At 41.3% G+C, this 24,566-nt stretch overlaps 1 protein-coding gene across 5 annotated transcripts; it reads right to left on the bottom strand.

The window, feature by feature from the left end:
* Positions 1-300: 300 nt before the first annotated feature.
* On the bottom strand, positions 301-18,258 carry LOC308280760 (uncharacterized protein). Of its 5 annotated transcripts, none has more exons than XM_080755072.1 (16): positions 18,204-18,258; positions 15,635-15,765; positions 14,753-14,892; positions 12,832-12,909; positions 12,444-12,511; positions 9,295-9,398; positions 5,525-5,669; positions 4,712-4,875; positions 4,384-4,428; positions 3,551-3,662; positions 3,335-3,429; positions 3,013-3,156; positions 2,270-2,330; positions 2,056-2,184; positions 1,859-1,966; positions 301-1,325 (listed from the first exon to the last, which is right to left on the bottom strand). In XM_080755072.1, exons 8-16 carry the CDS (start codon positions 4,795-4,797, stop codon positions 1,245-1,247), a joined length of 861 nt encoding a protein of 286 aa, XP_080611198.1. In that variant the 5' UTR covers positions 4,798-4,875; positions 5,525-5,669; positions 9,295-9,398; positions 12,444-12,511; positions 12,832-12,909; positions 14,753-14,892; positions 15,635-15,765; positions 18,204-18,258; the 3' UTR covers positions 301-1,244. The 5 variants fall into 5 exon arrangements, with proteins under 5 accessions (XP_080611198.1, XP_080611199.1, XP_080611200.1 ...); XM_080755073.1 differs by having other exon boundaries at positions 18,236-18,258; XM_080755074.1 differs by lacking the exon at positions 18,204-18,258 and adding an exon at positions 18,118-18,133.
* Between the last annotated feature and the right edge of the window lie 6,308 nt (positions 18,259-24,566).

The following is a 24,566-nucleotide window of genomic DNA, read 5'->3' as shown; positions in this document are numbered from 1 at the left end:
AGCCATCAAAAACATAATCAGAACATTAATATTGGACCCTTCAGAATTTCTTTTCACAATCGTATTCAACTAACGTTAACTGAATTCACATAAGTTTATTACACACCTTTCTAAAATCTCAGTGCATTTTTTTTAAATATTACTTTTACACAACACCTTCCTGGGGGGGGGGGGGGGGGGGACCACACACAATGTTTTTAATGAGAAATGAATGAATGATTGCCAGTCCAAACACATTAAGTCAGTCAAAACTTTTATTTAAAGTTCTCAACCCTATGAAAATAGTGCAGCCCTTGGACACTGGACTGTGGAAGACAGGAGCTGAAGAAAGTAGGACATATACCTAATCACTGACCCAAACCCACCAGTCAACCAATCAGTAAGCCCCAGCGATCACTCGCCCAGGTTCAGTGGGACGAATGCTTGGCTTACTCCCTTTCCAGTGGGGTTGGACGTTTCATTCTGAAATGGACCGTCCATGGCCGTTGCCGTGGGACCCTCGCTGCCACTTACAGATGTCACCATTAAGAATGTCCCTGATGTGCTGAACGATGAGGTTGAAGGCCACCATGTTGTCAACTCCTCTTGGAATAATAACATCTGCATACTTCTTGGTGGGTAAACAGAACTCCTCAAAGGCAGGTTTGACAAAGGTGGTACTGAGTGAGAATCTGCTCCAGGTCATGACCTCTGGTCATATCTCATAGAACTGAGACAGCCCAACATCAGAGTTTGTGGTCACGCACTTTCTGCGTGTAGAAGATGAGGATCCCTCATTAACATTATACAATCATAGTAGCAACTGAACCTTGTAGTGATGTGCCAACGGGCGGGCGGGTTATCACCACTCTCATGTGCAAAAAACAATAATAACAATAATCACCTGTTCTTATTTGCCTTTTATTCTTAGGAGAAGGCCTATAAGAATAAGAATACAACGTTTTGAAAAAGAGCACGAGCTCCTTGGTGCGAGGACCTTCCCAATTCCGCTCCTGTTGGGGCCGCAAACCACATTTTGCCAACATTTGCTCGCTGACACCATCAGACACAACGTGAGCACAGCATAGAAGAATGCACAAACAATTCAAAGCATGTTGCTGATCAGGATTTCACTTAATGTTCTGTCTGTCATCCACACAAGTCTGTTTATAAATACGTTGTGTCGGTTAAGTTATAGGCTATAACCAGCCAATCAACGGATACGATTTGAAACACAACAGGGTGTGGTGGTGCAACACTTGTCCTCAGATTTTCCCACAGGCCATAACCATCTCTGCCTGAAGCCGGTTCATCCTCTTTTTGACCTCCAAGATTTTGATGACTATCTGAAAAACAGTTGAGAAATGATCCAATCACCACATGTTACAACACAAAGACAATACTGGACAGCATAACAGCACAGCATAATAATACCCCTGGGTAAAAAGTTACTGGTCTTTTGCCTTTTGCTTTCCAGAGGAATAAAAGATTGATGATCACACTACACCTTTAATTACACCACTTTTCTTGTCCAGGATTAAAGCAAAAAAAAGATTTGTGGCCCACCCTGAAAAATTGTTCAGGAGGAAATGTGTACTATGTATTGAAATAAGTAATAAATGGGTTTCAAACGGTTGTGTACAATTAGGCATTGTGCTTGAGAACTATAAGCACTGTTTACAGCTTCCAAGACGTAATACTAAAGCCTGTTTTCATGCTCCCATACATAGAAACAGTTTCTCGGTCTCATGTTTGATAAGTCCCCTCCCCCCCATTTCCCCCCTTGTAAATTAATCTCAAAACCTTTTTTTAGCTGTGCACCATGAAAGTATGCTCATCCAGGTTTAGCATGAGGTACCACCAACACTGGCTGTCTTACCACTGGCAGCATGACGTCAAAAACAAAGTCCAGTAGTCTGAACTCCCCTGCCCTGATTCTTCCTCCAAGTCCAGTCACTTCCTCGATTAACACCAACAGCTCAGATGACTGTTTAAAAGAGAAGTAAGCATCATCCAACTTTTACTGATTGTTAAGTACATACTCAATACATGTGACAAAATGTAATTTCCATTTACCCTCTTTTCACTAAATGGCAGACATCTTGGCTTTAAGAGCTGTTTAAGCCTCAGGTTGGTGTTAGGGTTCTCCCATAGGTAGAACCTATTTGATCTGATCCTTCCGCTGAACAGGTCATCATGGAGGCTCTGAGACCAAAGACAGTTAATGATGAAAATGGTAATTATTGATAGAGAATTTAATAACTAACAGCACAATTGATTTTAAAGTTACCTTGATCTGATCCTTGGAGAAAACTGTCAGAACTCCTCCCTTCTCAACAGCCTCTGTGATCCTGCAGAGGAAAGAGCCAGTTATTGTTACGTACATTTGATTTTGCGTACGTTTGGGGGTGAGAAAGAAGGTGCGGTAATTACGTCGATATGCAGAGTTCTGTACGGTCCCTGTAAAGCCTATGTACATACTGTATCCACTAGATGTCACCCAAATGCATCTTCCCAATGACCAAACACTACACAGCGCCTACATTGACAAAGGTTCGCAGGGTAGTTCATGTGTACGTACATTTTTATTTGTTTTAATCCGTCGGATTGAGTGTTGGCCGTAAGGGTACGGACAGAGAGAAAGACTGAGAGACCAACGGATAAAACGGATTAAATCTCTCTCCCCCTCCGTTTCGTATGCATTAATTACTATGCATGGTACAGAAGAGGATTGTTTAATAAATAGCAGACCAGCCAGAAAAGGGCTTACAGGGCTTAGGGGTCACAACTAAATATAAGTGGATTTTGACAATTTTCAACATTGCTTGAGGTACCCAACAACTTTGTCCCCTATTCTCCATCATCCACAGAAACCTTCCCAAGTAAAATAGCCACAGTGTGAATCATAAAGAAGTGCCATTAAAGTATGTCAATAAGCTGTTGTAAGTGTACATCTGTTTTGTTTTCTGTGCTTTGGCTATAATGTGTTTACTACTAGAGACACTGTACCTACTGTACAATAACATATATTACCTTGGGCTGTTATCTGCGTTATCTGTGCATCCGCAGTGAAAGGAGCCATCCTCTTCCATTCCATTGCCTGCACAAGCTTTGTGCAGCCAACCGTGGCAAAAGTGGCACTGCACCCACCCCGGTTCCACATCTGGGTATAGAAGTCTAACATAAAAAACATGTTAACATGTTATTTTTTAAATGAACCAAATGTGCTGTCGAAGTGAATTAACAATACAAATTACTATAAATATGTCCCTCATGTCACCGTCTCGAAAACATAATAAATGTGCCTTTGTTTGAGGTTTGGTTTATTGCTTAAAATAACTAGGTCTTAACCAACCTTATTCCAGTCCTTTTGCATGTCTGGAATACACAGACGCTCAACATGTCAGCCATGCATGCACGGGGTTCAGTAGACCTCTGTGTCATGGTTGCCTGAAGAAGTCAATGTGGCATTATTTCTACACATTTGTGGCATAACTAAATCTTGTGAAAACAACAACTAAGATAACATCATGCATCTCATTGTTGTGTGTCCCCCCACCCGATAACTTACCTCAGTGTCCTCCTCACGCTTTCTCTTTCGCTGAAGTCTCAAGACAGGAGGATGCTTGCCCTGGAGGAGCGCCTCACAATCTTTGGACCAGTGGGCAAAGACATTCCCGTAACTATAAAAAAAAGAAGAAAAAAAAAGAAGGAATAATAATAATACCAGGATGGTGAATCAGTTATGTGCAGGTTCAAGTTTGTTTCTTCATATAGCACTTTAGGTAGGTAAGGAAGGTGATTTTATTAATCCAAGGGAAAATTCTTACATCATTTAACACAATAAATAAGTCAACAACAGCTACAATATGCATCAGAGAATGAGTCCGGCCAGATCCAACTAAGCCAAAAATGGCTGTGTGCAATAGACGATAAGCAAAACAATGACAGAATCATAGGGAATAACAACAACAGGAGACAGAGAACAAGGAAAGAAGCAGTATGCAGCAAAGAGAAGGCACTGGTGTCAGTGCTAAAGATTCACAAAAATAAAGGCAGCAGTCATAATTCACCCTCACTGGACTCAGAAAAAAAGCAGAAGCAAAGATTCACACACACTCACTCACACACGCACGCACGCACGCACACACACGCACGCACACGCACGCACACACATGGGGGAGAAAATAGCTGCAGTCATTGAGACATCCTCTATTGAATTAAATGAATTCTGACCTGTCCAAGGTGTAGTTTTCCAGCAGCAACACACACCACCACCTCCTCAATAGGGGCATGTTATACTGAAATCATTGTTAAATACCAGTTGTTCAGTTTAGTGCAGTACAGAAAATTAAAGATGAAGATACAGAAAATTTAAGATGAAGATATAATACATCTACTTACAACTGTGTAATCAAACTGGGCATCAAGGGCAATGTACAGGGCAGCCTGTAAAAAAACAACAACGATAGGATCACTTCATACCTTCAGAATGAAGTCATATCAACATCAAAAAGCGACCCATGTGAAAAACACCACATTTACAGTACATGCACTGGACAGTTACATTTTCAGCTCAGTTCCCAGCTCAACAATCACTGTGACATCCACAACAAACACAAACCTGTCCAGTGACACCTTCCAGTCAGTGTCAACTACAGCTCAAATGACAAAACTTTAGTTTCAACCTCCTCCTGCTCGAAAACAATTAAACAAGAGTTGCGGTTCTGACCTCAGGAGTTTCACAAGCGGCGGTGTTCTCCTCCTTGCGCTCCTCCTCCTCCTGTTACAACTCCTTGATGCTTTTTTCCAAAACATTGGGCCAGAATCACCGTCAAAATAGGGAAGCTCATTGGCGCTGGTCACACGGTCCTCTGTTGCCTGCTTGAAGATGTCCTGAGGAGGGAGTCCAAAGATAAATGGGGTCAATTCAACTATTCTAAAACAAGTTAAAATTGGGGTGTTCTGGGAAAAAGAGCTGGAATACTGGCAATGTTCAACCTGGGAATATGTTCAGTTTTTTTTTATGAAAGGCCATCAAAGTCCTGTTGTGGTTCCCCCCAAAGAGGAGGCGAAGGAAAATCACCAGCATCAAAAGGTCATGTTATCAGTATGCTCTATGGGTCTGCTCTCAGGGCCCATTGATTGACAGACACTGATTGGCTCTTCCACTTTTTGGTTCCTGCAAAAACGCCCACCCAGTGCTTGGGGTAATCACGGTCAGCAGAAGACGCATGATAATGTCAATTCACACAACCAATTTAGCTTACTGTCATGCATAGTCGACCCCCCAAAGGCCCAATCTGAGTCAGGTATTTAACGTAAAAAGTAGGAAATGAATATCTTCCATGTGAAAGGGAGCTGCATGTATATCCCAAATTAAAAAAAGAATTTGACAAAGAAAGCACAAATAAAGCCTGAATTATACTTAGTCATACGACCGTGGTCAACACCGAAAATAATCGAGTTACAAGTTTGGAGATGGGCTATTTTCATCGTACGGTTATAAACTTGGCATTAATTAAGGTTTGCCAGTCATCTCTACCTTGTAGTCGTGCAGGATCCTCCCAGCCTAGGCCTTGTCAAGCATCTTCCTGTACCACTCCTGATATACGGATCTTCTGGTCGGCAGGGTGGCAGTGGAAGATGTAGTCGTCTCCTTCACTTGGCGGACATGCCCAAATGTGACCCTGGGCATTGTGGTAGAAATATTTATAGTGTAACAAATAAGTGTACTGTATGTGGTCTAAAGAATCTCACAAGGCTACTTACTCTTTTAGATGTACCTGCAGCTGTCAATCTAACAGCTGAGTTCTCTCCCCCACCTATGCTTGCTTGTTTACACTGTCAGCAAATCTGCACCCTATGTAACTATTTGTATGTTGCTTTATCTTTAGTACACAATCCTTATAAGAACATGTTTATAATAGCATCTGTGTCAGAATGGACTATAAGAACTGTAGGATAATGGTACAGGGGAGGCTTGTGCCCAGAGGGGCTGACAGGAGAGGCCAGGAGGCCTGCTCCTCAAAGGATCTGTAATGCTGTTATTCTGTTCAACTTCTTGCCTCTTTGAATAAACCTTTGTCAACTCTTCAAATCCTTCATCCTTGTGGAACATTAATATTTATCTACAATAGCATACCTGGGCAGAGGAACACACGGAAACAATTAGATCTCGATAGAGGGACCCCTGACTGAAAACATTCATTCAAAACGTCTGGTGCATTTTAGGCTACAAATAACTTATGTCACCCCTCGCAAAACTCTCTGCTGTCATACTTTGCCAAAGAAAAACATGTCTAGACTCATTTATATGAAACGTCAGACATGAAAACAGAATGGTTTTCATCTTCCGACAATGCAAAAAAAAAGAGAAAAGAAGACTTCGTTCAAAATCAATCAAAATAAAAGGGTGAACAAATTACTTGGTTTCCGTTGGTGCACGTTGCCTTTCCGAAATCTCGCTATTCCGACCATTGAATTCCATTCTTCGAAATGGCGGTGTGTCCAAATGTTATATAAGACCCGCCATTCCGAAAGGAAACAGCACCGCCTTTTCGAACATTGACTTTATTGTTCGAAATGGCGGTGTTATTTATTTTTCTATAGCACCCCTCCATTCCGAATAGCCTATAACTCTCTCTCTCTCTCTCTCTACGCGCACGCACTGTGCGTCGGGCATCGCTGCCAAAGTGCACCAAAAAATGAGAGAAAAAGAAAAAATAATCATGATCATCATAATAACTCATATTTTCGCTGCCTAAAAATAATCACTGCATGCATGCATGCATGCAAGCAAGCATGCGTGATGCCAGATCAATGGTTGTGATGCCTGCTCTGTTTAATTAATTTGATATGTGGGTGGTGCATAGAAAAAGTGCGCAGTCGGGCACAAAATGGATTGCAGCGGCGGCCTCTCTCTCTCTCTCTCTCTCTCTCTCTCTCTCTCTCTCTCTATCTCTCCTCTCGCCCTCCCTCTCTGTTCTATCACTCTCTCCTCGCAGCCCGCTCCGCGCGTAACCTCGCATCACCAGGCTTTCGCCGCGCGTAAAACGTCTCCATTTGCCACGATTTGGCCTGCAATATTCTATTTTAGGCATAGCCTATAGGATACATACAATATTTCTCCTCACTCCAGTGGCACTTTCCTTTTATCTGACTCTCTGAGCAACTCCTCACAAAATAAACTATGCACGATCTGGGGAGTTCCACATTTTCGTGGTAGCGTGCAGGAGAACGAATTGGAGACGTTTTAGTGCCTGTCAAATTGGTTGTACGTGATTAGTGGAGCGCCCTCTTGTAATTGTGGACATCCTTGACGTTTAGGAAGTAGTTATAGGCCTAGTTGTCATGAAGTTCAGGCAGTTCCCTTTTTCAGCTGTTAGACTGTAGTCTAATTAGCAGATGTCATCTCTTGTCGAATCCCCACACCAAAAACTCCACTCATACCTACAAACCTCCAGACATCACCACTTTGATCCTTAATTGGTGGACCATATTCGTTTGATGTCACAGCAGGAGCTAATGACCGGCGCAATTCACACATCTATTGTTTGTTTTTCCTTGAAAGCAAATAATGACCGCGCTAATTGATCCATTGGTAACTGGGAGCTATACCAGTGGTTCTCAACCTGTGGGTTGGGACATAAATTATTTTGTCCCCAGATGATTAACTTAATATGCGCCATTTTAACAGTAAACAAACCAACAAAGTCTACGTCTATAGAGCAGTATCTGCACATTTCTAACATGACAAATTAAACATTGGCCAAATTGTCAAATATTAGAGGCCCATTTCTGTCTCATATACGTAAGTGCAACCACTTTTAACACGCTGTCTGTGATGAGGGGCTGCCTGCGGTGCTGAACTGACTGACTTCACGTTCTCGTGTGCAATGGGAAAATTATCAATCTGTCTGTCTGTCTGTCTGTCTGTCAGACAGACAGACAGACAGACAGACAGACAGACAGACAGACAGACAGACAGACAGACAGATAAATGAATTAATAGGCCTACTGTCATTGCATTTCCATTTTTCAATAATAAACCGAATAGCGCAAGTAGGCCTATAGGGTCAACGAGTCAAGTCAACCCAATTAGCGCAGCAGTCCCACAGCTGGTCTGAATGGACTCTGACCAGCTCTGCGCTTCTCAAAGTTACATTAGATAATTTAAACCATTGTGGCACATTCTCAGACAACTAATGATAGCCTAGTCTATTCTGCATTCTGGTTGTCGTCACCCCAAATAACGGATTACTTCTTCATGGACCTTCAAAATGCATCACATCACATCACATCACATCACATCACAGCGGCAGGCCGGCAGCGACAGTAGGTAAAGGGTTATTCACAATTCACAGTCTTTATTCAGTTTATTGGATGACTTTTCAGACAGTAATGAATAATGATAATGAATGCAGGAGCAGCACAGCCAGCCTGCAGGTGCACTTACTGCGGGCGACCACCGTGCACCCAAATCAATTATCACAACAACCATTGATCAGGCATCACGCAATATTTTGGCATGCATTCCGTGTTTATTTTTAGGCGGAGCAAATACCGGTAGGCCTACATATTAGTTATTAGGCTCTGAATCTATGATGATGATCGGCTTGGCCTTTTCTTCTTCTTTTTTTATTTTTTGGTGCCCTTTGGCAATGTGTTCCCAGACGCACAGGACGCACAGTGCGTCATGCATATTATACGTCCATATAATTAATAGGCCTATATGGCATTCATATTATTCACTTTATTATCGATATGTTGCAATTATAGGTCAATATAATTAATATAGGATATAATGCAGCAGCACTCTTTATGTGCAAAGCCCTAGTGTTGACGGGGGTTCCGGCCGTTCTGGCTCACCTTAAGGTGGAATAATCTGCTCAAATTCAAAATTTCGGAATGGCGAGGTCCCGACTGCAATTTCGAAACCCCACCTTTCCGAAAATTAAAATTCGAAAAGGGGGGGTTTCGAAAACGGGGGGTTTCGAAAACGGGGGGTTTCGAAATGGGGGGGTTTCGGAATGGAGAACCGACCCCGGTTTCCGTATAAGGTTGCAGGTGGAGAAATCCTGGATCCGTCCATAGACAGTGAATAATGGAAAAACTCCCTATCACACTTTGATATGGTAGTGTTTACTGGGATATGTCAATGAGAACAACTTACTGATTCAGAGTTGGAAAGTAAAAAAAGAAAATTATGATATTCTATTGGATTGTGAACAACGGTACAGGCCACTCAATAGAGGGGACAGCAGAAAGAACTGTTTAAAGGAGATGAAAGAGGAGCAAGAAAGCCAAACTTACCCGAGTTTCTTGACATATTCTATGTATCCAATAAGAATCTTGTGGTAGACTGCTGTTCGTAGCATCCGAGGTCTGAAGAAGTGAATACTGATATGTATACCCGCCTGCAGAGGGTCAGATGAGTAGTTAGCATTACAGTTTTTAATCACTTAAAACCTATGTACTTAGGGTTCCACCATGGTCCACGTTTTCCCTCTAAACCAAATCACTTTGCCAAAGACAACCGATCTACAGGCTCACAGCCAGTCACACTGTAATGTATAGTGAGCTTGTAGATCGACTATATTCGACTATTTAATGTGGTTAAATAATTCAGTGGCAGGGCAGCCTGGTGTTTTGAGAGACTGACCCCGTAACCAGTCCAGAAGTACACAACTTTGTCAAACACAAAAAAAATCACATCCCATTTACAGTACTGACTTCATAAGATTCCATTACTATTATTGCGACCGCCAGGTTGCAGTTACTATCAAAACCTCCAACGGCTGTCAGTCAGTCTGTCTGTTTGTCCGTCACGTCACATCACATAACACTTTTGCCCTACTGTCATGTACTAGGGTTACATGGCAAAAGAAGGTCCACACATGATCAAACATTTAAAGTTTTAGGTTTATTTGACTACAAATAACGAACTAATGCAATAATCAAAAGAAATGGAGTGAGATGTGAATAAGTCAGTAGTCAGTCATGCATGCAGTGTGTGAATGTGTGGAGTGTGCTGTATGCGTGTTGTATATAAAATTGCAAAACTAAACAAAAGGGCTAGGCCCACTCAGGCCAAGTGGCACCCCAACACAGAACTGGAGAGTAGCAGAGAGAGTGAGGAGTTCATGGAGAGGTCCTTATATACCCTCCTCCACACCCATAACCAAAGGCATGTTTTCACTACAGTTCCGGAATTTTTCCTGCAAAATAATTAGCATAATCATTTTCAACTTGCCGGGAGTTTTGTTTTTTGGGTGTTTTCACATGAGCAAAAATGCTGGCATAGCCATAAAATACCTCGTTTTCACTACAGCATTGTCGCGGTATAAGTCCGTGTTGCCAGACTTTGCGAGAGAAATAAGCAACCAGGTGTACGAAAATAAGCCCCAAAAAGTGATATTATCTAGGCCACACAAGCAATTTAAAACTATAAGCATCGCCGCATCAGCTACTTGGCAATTACCGATCTAAAAGATCACAACAAATAAAACGCAGCCAGAAACGATCAATATAACAAGCAACTTTACGGAAATCAAGACCATAGTCGCTTATAATTAGCAGACATGGCAACCACACTGTCTGGATGCTTGGTCGCTTGCTAAAGCAGCAGCGACTCACATCTGTTCGTCTCTCCTTTTCTCTCACCAATGGATTTAACAAGTTACAAGAAATATTCTTCGTGAAACAACACATGTGAACCTTGTGTGTCACATAAGGTTCAGAAAGGATCGCTTATGCAACGTGTTGCACATGTGGGATTGTGGGCTTGTTTTTTTTCTTCACGCGTTACCGATGGATGCTGGTCATCCACTCGCTCGCTGCTCAGTAAAACACTTTACGACGAGAAACTATCAGACAAAAAATAGGCTATAGCACCGTAAAAAGAGTTGGTAAAGATTCCAGCTTTCATCACGAGCGCATCGCGTCCTGTAGACTACTCCTGTCTCCAGAGCGGACTTGTATCAAAACCCACACAACACAGCTTAACTCATTAAAAGCCTCTGACTTTAACGGATTAAAATGTCCAGAGTGCCCCCCCCCCCCCCCGCCCCCATTCACTCCCGTTATCTTATTTTGAAGGCCAGAAGGCCACGAGGTGATTACTTCCGGTCTGACGTCATCGGGTCGTGCGCCGGAATCGATCGTTGTTTACGTGGTGCCATGCTGGATTGCATTGGAGCTTTTATATATGTGTTATATAAGCGAGCATCTGCCTCCATCTTCGCTTCTAAAGTGTAGTTTTGAGATAATGGACATTTAAGATGAGATCCCCCGTCCACCTCAATGTTATGGGATGACTATTTTGTGCTGGTGGAGCCGTGATGATGACAAATCAGCGACGATTTTCGCCTCCGGAGCTTCCGCCATATACTCGGTATTTATACTCGCCGTTACAGTAATATATTACTTTTCGCGTGACATCGCGCATTCGGCACTGGTGACATCAAAGGGAATTTCGCGTGACATCACGCGAAAGGCACTAAATGAGTTAATTACAAATAGGCTATAGAATAGCCTACAAATAATTTTGAACCATGAATTGATCTAGCATTAAGCTTGCATTTCTCAGCACCGCGGCCGTATCGTATAGGCTGGAGATTGTAGAAAGAAATAGACGTCTGTCTTCTGTGTTTTGGCAGGCTTACATAACATTCGAATGCAATATGGATTCTGAATAACCTGACTTTCGCCAGATAGTTGCAGCAGTGCGTAACGCTCTGCCTTACATCTGGGCTCTCTCGGACACATTCGATGTAAGGGGCGGGCCATTTTTTGAATTTCTGTAGCTGGTGATTGGATGTGGCCGTTTCTATCACAGTCTGGGAGTGCCAACTCCAACCACTCATATTGGCCTGTCTGCATGACGTTGCACCCAGAATCCGCCTCCTGGGTTTCCACGTGGTCTGCAATCAGACTCTATTGGCTCAGAGCCGCTCAGAGCCCGCCCATAGCTGCCGCTGATTGGTCCGGCCCGGGACTTTACGAGTGTTATCAACGCTGGCCGAGCAAGACCAGATGGTAAAGCAGAGCGTTATATACGCAATGCTGCCACCATCTGGCGAAAGTCAGGTAAGATTCTGAAGCTTTCAATCCCAATTACAATGCTTTAACAAGTATAGGTGTAGATTTTCAAAAATCTTTAAAGGCATCTAAAATAGACGATCTATAAGTCCATTTATAACTATACAGTACAAGTACAGAGTAGACTAAAGAGGTACAAAATATGAGCCCGACAGCCACAATATGCAGTCTCTATTGGGGTGGTTTATGTTACTCAGACTAGGTTCTTGTTTACCTGAATGTTCGTTAAAAAAACTGCTTTAAGCTACTGACTTCTGAATAATTCAGGACAAGCTAAGTGGAGAAAAAATAACTGCCCCTGAAAAGTAGTCCAGAGAAGCAAAAGTGGGAATTACAGTAGGATGTTAAGGGAGCATACTCACTTTTGGCAGAAAACGTATTGTCCTTCCTTGTTTTACCGCTCTTCTTCAAACCATTGTCACAGATGATTCTAGTAAGAGACAATAAGGAGAGAATACGTTCCAATAGGGCTGCAAAATATATCATTTCAGCATTGACAAAGCAATGTACATAGTCAATTTAAATCGACACCTTAAATTCTAGATAGAAAAAGAAAACCTGTTTTCAACAGAATCGTCCATCTGATAAATAACAATGATTGAATGACTTAATGGTTACCAGTACATGCCATGCACAACATATTCTGCAAGTGTCCTGTTGACATAGAGCAATAAATTATCACAATATAGTTTTTCCCCCAATTTGGTTGAGCCCTACATTCTAACTGTGTGATTCTTCAAACTGTCATACCCAGACGGCCAGATGACGTTGTATGGTAAAACACTTATCTGGTGCATCTTCCGTCCACAATCTTTACATTCAACAAACCTGAAGAGAAGGACAAGAGAAGGATAAGAGAACATTGTTTTCATTTCAAAATCGATGTAGCTTCTTCAATCAGGTTCATCATTAGTTAAGAGAACATATTTATTCTCCATTTGCAGTTCAATGTTCCTCTGGTTCATATGCATATGGCAAGCCAACGCATGCAAATGCACCTTTGCAGGTTCTTCCACGTACAAATTGAAGGTAAGGTTTCCGAACCACACAAACCCTAGCGTTCCCCAATTCTGAGAGTTTGTTCTTTTCCCCGGCAGAGCCTGTCTGAGCAGATGGGGGCTGGGGCGGGTGTGTGCAGCATAAGCAGCACAATGTTAACGCTACTCTGAAATCTTGAGCATATATAAACAACAATGACGGCGGGATCACTTTTCTGGTCCCTTTTTCAGCACCGGATCTAGTTTCTCTATTTCTATGTCTACGACTGGTGCGGCCTCGTTCATTGGAACGGCTGCGCCCGTAAGGGCTTTTACAAAAGAATGTGGTTGGAAATAATGGATGGATATTTTTCTATAAAATCACAAAAGGTAAGCTACTTTGATGGCAGCGAACAGTGAGGAATGTGAGGAAACGATATGTGCAGTGTTTTACTGAGTTTTTCTTGTTTAAGAGTGTGTGTGTGTGTGTGTGTGTGTGTGTGTGTGTGTGTGTGTGTGTGTGTGTGTGTGTGTGTGTTTGCATGCCTGCGTCGGAATGCTACTGCAGTTTAGTAAAAAAAAAAATAAGAATAAAAAGGTAATTTGGTGGATGTGGACTGTCAGTAGATTTTAAGGATATAGAATTTCCCTCCAGTATATTGTGTAACGATATAGTTTTTGATCGTAAATACGCTGTGTCAATAAAAAGTGGGGGGGGAAAAAAGTATTGAATGCATAAACAATTCCCCAATAAATAGGTTTCCAAATATGCCATTCAACATTGAAGTTTGGAGGTGGAAACGTCTTGGTTGTTTCTCATCTCGTGGTACAGTTTGACTCCATGCCAGTGTGACTCCCTAAGCAAGAGATAAGTGACCGTCAGGTGCATACACAAACCTTTGAAGGCAGTGGTAGCCAATCAGGAGGGAATATGGGAAATGGGACAGATCCATGTTGCTGACAAGACTTAGAGATATTGTGTACTGCAGGCTGATTTTTGATGTTTTGCTCCTACAGATTTTGGCCATACAATCACACAAAGCAGTACACAATATCTCTAAAGTCATGTCAGCAACATGGATCTGTCCCATTTCCCATATTCCGTCCTGATTGGCTACCACTGCCTTCAAAGGTTTGGGGTCCATGCTCAAGCTCCCTCAGCCCTATGTTCCCTCAGCCCTATGTTCCCTCAGCCCCATGTTCCCTCAGCCTTATATTCCTTCAGCCCTATGTTCCCTCAGCCCTGGTGGGTCTAGAGGAGGGTCATGTGAGAATTTGCCATCTAAAGAGTGTATGTGCATTGTTTGGCACTGATAGGGCCAACGGTGGCAGAGATATGACTAGGGCAAAAGTGTGACGTCAAGTAACGTGAATGACAGACAGGCTGTCAGACAGCCGGTGGTGCTTTTCATTGTAACTGCGACCGTAGGAGAATTGAAGTTCCTATTGTTTGGGCTTTTATCAATTTGCTTCATTATCTCACATCATCTAGGGTGGGTGGGGAACATAGAACCTGGAGAACATTTTACCTTTTTGGGGGAGAAGTGGGGAACATAGAACCTGGGGATCATAGGGAGGACCCCGCTATATCTACTACTTTTCTGGAACACTATTTTATCATAACTAGGGTTGTACGTTTTTTTGATAACCTGACTCCGCCATCTGGTGGCAGCAATGCCTACCGCCCTGCTTACCATCTAAAATCACTCGGGGAGAGTGGATGTCATCGGAATGTTCCCGGCCGGACCAATCAGCGACAGCTACGGGCGGGCTCTGACGTCTCTGAGCCAATAGAGTCTGACTGCAGACCACATGGAAACACAGGAGGCGGATTCTGGGTGTAACGTCATCAAAGATATTTAATTAATGAAGATAGCTCATCCTCATTGGATCCACTAGAGTGCGACATGGTACACAAATCCTACAAATTGACTCCTAAGTGGGAGTGCACGTCCTGTTTACTGGTGCTATAGATCCCGCGAGAGTGTGTTGCTGGGACAGCTAAAGAGCAATAATAAAGTTGATTGTCTCCTTTGTTGTGTCGCTGAAAAAAGCCACTTTAGCATGACAATTTTGTTAATATAATGAGGCTTGTGATGATCTGGTCCAATATTTAGTTCAGTGCATAGCTTCTGAACTATTATTTTGCTCTGTGTTCACGTTAGCTCTCTCATTGTAAATGAATAGACTCCAAACATGCTTCCGCCTCCTAAAAAGGTATCCACCTACGTCATGCAGAAACGGGAAGTACTGGTCTTTTGCGCCCTCTTGCTATCGCCCTCTTGGACGTCATGCAGACAGGTTGGAGTTGCCACTCCCAGACTGTGATAGACAGACGGCCCCATCCAATCACCTGCTAAAGAACTTAAAAAAATGGCCCGCCCCTTACATCGTGTCTGCCCGAGCAATCCCAGATTGTAGTGGTGCGGTATATGCACTACTGCCATCTGGCGGAGTCAGGTTAATTTTATTTTATGAGGGAATTTTCTTGAAAATAAGGAGATACAAAGTTTCTGCCAGACAGTGACTAAATGTGCAGTGATATGCATATCAATGTAGAATATGGCCATTCTCACCAGGCAGACGTCATCTATAAAGATGTCTTGTAGCTGCTCATACATGTAGGGCTGGCTCTTTCTGTTGGCTTTAAAGCTGATGGTGGTCTGATTGTGTTTGTTGGTCACGTGGATCTTTATCTCACCGGTCCCTTTCAACACACAATGAGTAGGACATTTAATACAGGTTCGGAAACATGAAGTTTATTAGGCCACAATGTTTCAATCAAAACCGATCATCGATCAGGTATCCAATATATACTTCGGTCATGTTTTTCTACTGACATCGATGTTCACCAAACAGGAGCTTGGGACAAATAGGAAGAACTTAATTTCTACATTTATGCACTGCCAGCACATGATACTTTCATAAAGCATATCATCACTAAATCATATTGATTTATGATTCATGATGATTCATCATGTCTTAACCCTAACCCAAACATAAAACAAGCTCCCATCAAATCAATGCGCTGCTAGTTTGTACTTTGTGGGGGACGTTGGCAAGAGAAGAGATAGGGTCAGGGTACTAAAGTATCATTAGATTTTCAATAGGAATTGAATTTTACCCTGACCAGATAGCTTATCTACAGAGTGTATAGCTGAATACATGGACAGACTGTCTCAAGAAAAGACAAACGTGCAGTGACAAGATATTGTGGTCATCAACATTGTGCAGCCCCTCTGTCAATTCTTGATACCGGTAGAAATGTCCACATCCACAAATCCAACACCTTTTATACTGTGTGAACAAATCTGAGAATATATAAATCAACTGATTTATTAGTGATGGTATTATTTATAGATATCTATAGCTGTGTGTGTGTGTGTGTGTGTGTGTGTGTGTGTGTGTGTGTGTGTGTGTGTGTGTGTGTGTGTGTGTGTGTGTGTGTCCGTCTGTTACCAGCTAATCTCTGGTCACTGTCACATGGGCCTGTTATAGCGCCACCAGGAGGCCGATCTTGGCAAAAATAACTTTTGCCAGTACTCCTACAGATTTTGTCCAAAAATGGTCACGCAAATCAGTAGAGAGTATCTCTACAGTCATATGATCGACATGGATCTGTCTGATTTTCCATATTCCATCCTGATTGGCTAAAACTGCCTTCCAAAGTTTGCAGGATTGGTCCTCAAATCATGAATGCAGTGTTCGATTTTGATGAAATTGTGCATGCTCATTCCCAATAGGCCAAGGAATAAATGCCACTTGGTGGCGCTATAACAGGCCAATTCGTGTTTTTACCTCCACTGATCAGTGTACAACTTTGTATATGCACTCCCTAGAGGCTTTGATTGATTGATTGATTGATTGATTGAAGACTTTAAGTTTTCATAGCAAAAGGTACAGTTTCATGACAGTACAGTTCACTGGTACAAGATCTAATAAAAGGAGATCCTAGAAAAGACTAAGCTTATTTCCACAGGAAACCATTAAAGTATCTCATATAACATTGAATGACAGACGAATAGAACACAGTACTATGCAGTAGTATAGTCAGTAAAAAAAAGGATACACCTTTGCCCTGCATTTTTCATATCTGCCTTTTATTGTGCCACCAGGAGGCCGACTTATGTAAAACACATGTTTTCCTATTATTTGCATTTATCAAAATTCATGCAAATCAGTATACAGTATCCCTATAGTCATTTGATCAAGACAGATCTGTCCGATATTTCATATTCCATCCTAATTGTCTAACATTGGCTTCCAAAGTTTGCAAGATTGGTCCATTTTGAACAAAATGACTTAAATCATGAACGCAGCTTATGAATATAGAGAATTTCTACACGCATAGTAGACTACTGTGTTCTATTTGTCTGTCATTCAATGTTATATGAGATACTTAAATGGTTTCCTGTTGAAATAAGCTTAGTCTTTTCATAGATCTCCTTTTAGTAGACCTTGAACCAGTGAACTGTACCGTCATGAATCTGTACATTTTCCTATGCAATGCTTCTAGTTTAACATGCTTTCTTTTCCCATACTCATGTATTCCTGAAAATTATTCTAATAAAATTACTTTTCCATAAAAAATCGTATGAACCCTGAAGTCTCGTCGGCATAGTTTAAGGTTCTTCACAAATTACACACGTTAACATTAACATCGTAACATAATCTATTAGTATACTGCACATGTAATTACACAGATCAAACAAGTATAAATATCCATACAAGGTTATTCGATGAAGTTACAGTAAGACAGGTCTCGCTAGAGATTGCATAATAACAAAGTAGGTTTGTGTTTAGCATCATGTAAAATGACAAGGTTAGCTTCTATTTTAAGCATGTGCGCAGTAGGTACTTTCTTTTGTGAGCTTTGTGAACTGTATCCTTCACATGTCACAACCCATATTATCTCATAGTCATATCTAAACATAGCGTTAGTATAAAAACAACACAGTAGGACTTATTAGGCCTATATACATCATTATTTAGCACCCCAACATTAGCCTATTTTTATATCAAAGTTTAACCACGTTATTTTAAACTATGATTTACTTACTAAACTATGATTGTACAGTAGATTAATAACCTGGTAACGAGACACTTTTGTGTTGTGATAAAAGTTAAATTTCAACAAAGATATACATTTATCTGAATATCTCCGGAAAATACTTTACAGCTGTATCTGCGTAGTCCGCCATCTTGCAACAACGGATGTGTCACATGACCATACACGTCACATTACTACCAAGATTCTATTGGATCGTTCTTCTTTGTGAGGTTTTCTGGCGGTTGGCATCTTTAGTAGTTGCATTACCGCCCTCTTCTGTTTCTCGAATTATATTATATCCCACAAACAAGATTCTTCAACTAGAAATACTGTTCCTTCGAAACAGTGTGGGCTCGATTCCAACCCAACAAATAGGATACTTTAAGGTACTGTAAGGTACAGTACCCTACAGTATTGTACTGTACCTTACTATACTGTACTGCACCTTACTGTACTGTACTGTACTGTACTGTAACTTACTGTACTTTACTGTACTCTACTGTAACTTACTGTACTTTACTGTACTCTACTGTACCTTACTGTACTGTACTTTACTGTACTCTACTGTACCTTACTGTACTGTACTGTACCTTACTGTACTGTACCTTACTGTACTCTACTGTACCTTACTGTACTATACTGTACTGTACTCTACTATGCCGTACTATAACTTACTGTACTGTACTCTACTGTACCTTACTATACTGTACTTTACTGTACTCTACTGTACCTTACTGTACTCTACTGTACTTTACTGTACTCTACTGTACCTTACTGTACTGTACTGTATTGTACTTTACTGTACTGTACTTTACTGTACACTACTGTATCTTGCTGTACCTTACTGTGCTGTACGTTACTGTACTTTACTGTACTTTACTGTACACTACTGTACTGTACTGTACCTTACAGTACTGTACTTTACTGTACTCTGCTGTACCTTACTGTACTTTACTGTACTCTACTGTAACTCACTGTACCTTACTGTACTGTACTTTACTCTACTCTACTGTACTGTACCTTACTGTACTTTACTGTACTCTACTGTACCTTACTGTACTGTACCTTACTGTACTGTACTTTACTGTACTCTACTGTACCTTACTGTACTATACTGTACTGTACTCTACTGTGCCGTACTGTACCTTACTGTACTGTACTCTACTGTACCTTACTATACTGTACTTTACTGTACTCTACTGTACCTTACTGTACTCTACTGTACTTTACTGTACTCTACTGTACCTTACTGTACTGTATTGTACTTTACTGTACCTTACTGTACTGTACTCTACTGTACCTTTCTGTACTGTACCTTTCTGTACCTTACTGTACTTTACTGTACTCTACTGAACCTTACTGTACTTTTACTGTACTCTACTGAACCTTACTGTACTGTACATATTCTATGTGTTCTAGATCTACATTTTTGATTCTGTGTTTGGGAACCAGCAACTGTCAAATGGACTCCAACTGTAGTGGAGTATATTGAGTGCATATACTGTAGGCTAACAATCCCAGATCACATCTGTCCTCCACTATGTCTATAACCAAGGCGTTCTTCTATGTGGCCACTCCAGACTGAGGAGTGGAGCATGGCTTTTATTGTGTTTGTGGATCTGACTTGGAAATGCATTGGTTTTGATATCTCCCTGACAACCAACAACAACCACTAATATGGCTGACTGTCCCTGCGGGCTCTAGGATATATGGCTATGGGATTTACATCCCATCGCCCGGACTTGATTCTTGATCACAGCTGTGTAATCAGTAGAGTGGAGAGGGACATTTATTTATAGTTTTAACTATAACTATAGTTTTATACATCACACAGCTTAGACATTTGGATCAAATCAGAGAGCAGACCTGTGTGAACGCAATGATATAGATAGCATATCTGAAGTGTGAACACTGCAGCCACAGCGCCTTAACATAAACATGGGTCTATTATCCTTCTCTCCACTCTACTAAACCCATTGGAAATGCATTGGGTGCTTAAAGTTAAACATTTTTATTTTTTTATATTTATACTACAAAACATTTCAAAAAGAAAAATACACGCACACTTGTCCTCAGTAAGCTGAACACATAAAAATTTGAATGGTGTTGAAAGGTGTAAGCGTTTAAGAGATGAAGCGCGCCAAAGTTTTGAGGATACTGACTAGTATAGTATAGAAATAAATAATGAAGATAACATACGTGTGCTCGCCTTCCAGGCGAGCCCACAATAAATCTAATCACTGTGCCTCTGCCCGCATTATCTTCTGCTGCACTGATTAAAATCTCTTCAATTCCCACCTCCAGCAGCTCTTCCATCATGGTCTCTTTCAGCTTGTTAAAACCTACAGCTCATAATAACACACTATGTCCCAGTTTTAACCTTGTTATAGCCTAATTCTATTGTATTGTATATGAGTGTTGTTTTAATATAGAGCCTTAAACTGCTCAAAATATTTTTATGGATGATGAAATGGAGCAATGCTTTTTCAAATCATTTGAAAACATTTGGATATTAAAATGAAACTCATTTTAATATCAATATTGTGTGGGTATTGTGTATTAAAATTCAACTTCTATATTAGTTGTTTTATCTCATTTTGGTCTACATTTAGACCTGCTGTCTAATGGGTCTCTAAGGCTCAATGTGAAGTTTAATTTTGAACACAAAAACGTAGACAGTTGTGTTTACTCTTCATTTTACAGTACGGTAATTTGCTTAAAGGGGCACTCCACCACTTTTCAACCAATCTTCATATAATAGGTCCTCACTAATGTTCATGATAAAATATCACAATTTTTTTCTACTCAGTTTGGGTCTCATAGGAGAGCTGTGGGTGGGTCAAATCCTTCCTACCGGTGACATCAATGGGAAATGCAAGCTAATAGAAACTGCAGGCTTTCTATTCCTGAAAAATGTGCAATGTTAAAGTGGAAGCCATTGTTCTCGTGATAATATTATATATATATATATATATATATATATATATATATATATTTATTTTTTTTCAAAAATATCATTTAATATTTTTGGTCACCGGTAGGAAGGATTTGACAGCTCTCCTATGAGACCCAGACTGAATAGAAAATAAAAATGAACATTAGTCAGAATCTATTATATGAAGACAGGTTGAAAAGTGGTGAACTACTCCTGGAAAAGTGGTGAACTACTACTTTAAAAATCACAGCATAATACTTCAAACCATTGTGGTATTCAACAAGATACTAGGTGTAAACTTGCTTTACTGAACAGTGCTAAAGACATTACCTTTATATGCTGTATTAGGCTATTAAACAAGTAAATTAATCCAAGAAAAGCATTTACTCTGAATTCAGTGAATAAATAAACACTCCTTGCATTTCAAAGAAACAGACAAGTACAATGAAAGTGTCATAAACATTTTTTTAATTTTCTCAACAAACAAAATCTGGTGGGGCCCAAAAAAATTATGGCTGAGGTCAGGGCACAGGCTATTGGGGGCCAAAGAAGGTCATGGCTATTGGGGGCCAAAGAAGGGCAGTGGGGCCCAAAAAGAATTATGCCTGAGGTCAGGGCTATTGGGGGCCAAAGAAGGGCAGTGGGGCCCAAAAAGAATTATGCCTGAGGTCAGGGCTATTGGGGGCCAAAGAAGGGCAGTGGGCCCAAAAAAGAAATATGCCTGAGGTCAGGGCGTGATGTGCACAGGCTATGGGGGGGCCAAAGGGCGATGGGCCCAAAAGAATTATGCCTGAGGTCAGGGCGTGATGTGCACAGGCTATGGGGGGCCAAATAAGGGCGGTGGGCCCAAAAAAAATTATGCCTGAGGTCAGGGCGTGATGTGCACAGGCTATGGGGGGCCAAAGAAGGGCGGTGGGCCCAAAAAAACTATGCCTGAGGTCAGGGCGTGATGTGCACAGGCTATGGGGGGCCAAAGAAGGGCGACGGGCCCAAAAAAATTATGCCTGAGGTCAGGGCGTGATGTGCACAGGCTATGGGGGCCCAAAAAATGGCTGAGGTCAAGTCCCAAATTGAAAAAATTAAAAAAAAAAAAAAAAAAAATCTGGGGTGGGGTGGGGTGGGGTGGGGGGGGGGGGGGGTCCTTCCGGAACTGGAGGACATTTTTGTGATCCACAGGGATAGGTCAGTGGGCCTGCACCCTACTCAGCGACATTATCCCTGTGGATCGCAAAAATGTCCTCCAGTCCAGTGATTTCGAAGATCCGTGCCTGGAGGCCTGGCTGACGGCATTTGGGACATATGTCTGCAGGATTTCCCTCGGTGGCCCACCGCTCCACGCAGGTCCTGCACCCCACAAGGCTGCGGCACAGTGAGCACACCACAGGGTGCCTCATGGAATCTGCAAGAGTCAAGCATTTGACATCAGGAGATCAATCTAATATTCAATCAATCTAATATTCCCATTACCAATTTCTAACTCAGTGCTGTTAGTAGAGAACACCACATTGTTCAGTCATAGTGTTAGGTACGCATTCTACAAAACCACTGGGTACACAGGGCTGCAAAAGTGTACCCATTTTGGCGCAAAGCAGACTTTTGTTGAACACAATTTGAAACATAATTTATCATTACAGCTTACAATGATTCTGTCACGTGAAAATAGCTGACAAATGAAACCACAAGGGGTCCTGGAGCAATGTGTTGTGAGCTCATGAATCTCTTTAATGAGCATCAATGTCCATCCTTTTAGTGTAAATGTCTTTAAGTCCAAGAATACAATAAGGGATTGACAAACCTTGGCAGACCATGCACTTTAAAGTCTCCGAGACTGCACGCTTCTGGGGGGGGGTGAGAAGGTAGGTGTGGGGTCTTGCAAATTCGGTGAGCTGCCTCACCGAATCCACCACTGGCCCCAGGCCTTGGGCAGCCTCGACCAGTAGGTCAATTTGGGACCTGACCTCAGGTTCAGCACCACTGCAGGATGAAGGAAAAATGGATTAATTTGATCCTGAAGTAAAAAGCAAGCTTAGATTACTATTAGATGCCACAAGATTGTACCATTTGCTAAATCAATCAGTTGTGCAACTATAAATAGGAATACTTTTAACTGACACTTTGCATACATCCATGTTTGTCAACACAAGACCATTATACTGTGTACAGGTAGTTAAAGGTTTTGTGCATTCCAATAATTTAACAAGCACGTCCAGAGGTGTAGAAAACGAAACGCACACAGAAAACACACATTTAGATACATGCAATACATCTTACCGTGTCCTTCGCCGCTTGACCCGTTGGAGGAGCTGAAGCTCCTCCGGTGTTAAGACCACAGTCCTTCTAGCAGACATTTTCCAGTAGAATGGGTCTTTAAAAAGAAATACAGAAAATAATTATAGACATTTTTATTTACATTTTGTTTCAAGAGCAACAACCTTGTGCTGGCAAATGATGTCCTTACTACATCTCTCAATGCATCAAAAGTCATACCTTGCTATCAATTTTGAATATTTATATCAATGTCATGGGATGGGGCTGTGGCTGTCATCTTTTTGAACTACTATATAAAAGAGTTGCTTTAAGAATAAAGAGCCTTTATTGATTCACTTGTATGTCATTTCACATATTAGGCAAATCACAGATGACTGACACGATTTTATGAGCTTGTAGACCCATTTTCAAATGTTCACTCCTTTCTGAATGTTTGACAATTTGTCCAGTAAATAAAAAGGTAATAGCAGTTACTATATTGTCACTTTTGGAAATGTGCAGATACCCAGTATACATACACAAATATTAAAATCTATGACTATATGCAACACGGCATTCATTAAGATAAGGCTCAGACCAACTATGTAAGCATTACTTACCTGAGGTGTCTTCACTCTCCAATATTTGGACACCATGGGTGTCAACGAGGATTATCTCCTCTGTCGTCCTCATGGCGGCCTTGACCTTGGAGATTAGGATGTCCAGGGTCACATCGTCATTATATCGAATTACGTGTTTTCCGTTGTCATCCTTAGTCAGTTTCCCATCCACAATCTTGCCAATGAAAACTTGGCTGTGAAGACAAAAGTAGACAATAGTACAAATAAACAATAAGACAGGTGGAGTTTGAAGTGCATTCGTTTGTCTAAAACAAAGTACACTTTTTAATGCAATAAAAGTTATCATTTAGTTAAAGGCTGTACTTTGTGTTGTAGCTGTACATTTGTTGTTCAAGTAATTGTAATTAAACAGACAAACCAAGATTTAGCCATTATGGACATTTATTTTCATCTTGCTAGGCAATGAACGCATGTCCAAAAATTTCCAAAATGAAGGCATGTCCAAAAGAAATGTTAAATGAATTTAAACATTTTCAAAAAAAGAATATTCAAAAATATAATTTCTCAAAAATGAAACAAACATACATGCTTCCAAACAAGCGAACAGCCAAGAGATGTCAGACTACACCAAGTGTGGTTTATCTCTATGTCTCTGAACAGACTGACAACCCAGAGCCTCTGATTAGTGGCGCCAC

The sequence above is a fragment of the Nannobrachium achirus genome, assembly GCF_963921795.1.
Source record: "Nannobrachium achirus genome assembly, contig: SCAFFOLD_44, whole genome shotgun sequence".
NCBI classification, from domain to species: Eukaryota; Metazoa; Chordata; class Actinopteri; order Myctophiformes; family Myctophidae; genus Nannobrachium; species Nannobrachium achirus.
Note: the sequence above shows the minus strand (reverse complement) of the source record. Positions and strands in the feature narration are given on the sequence as shown.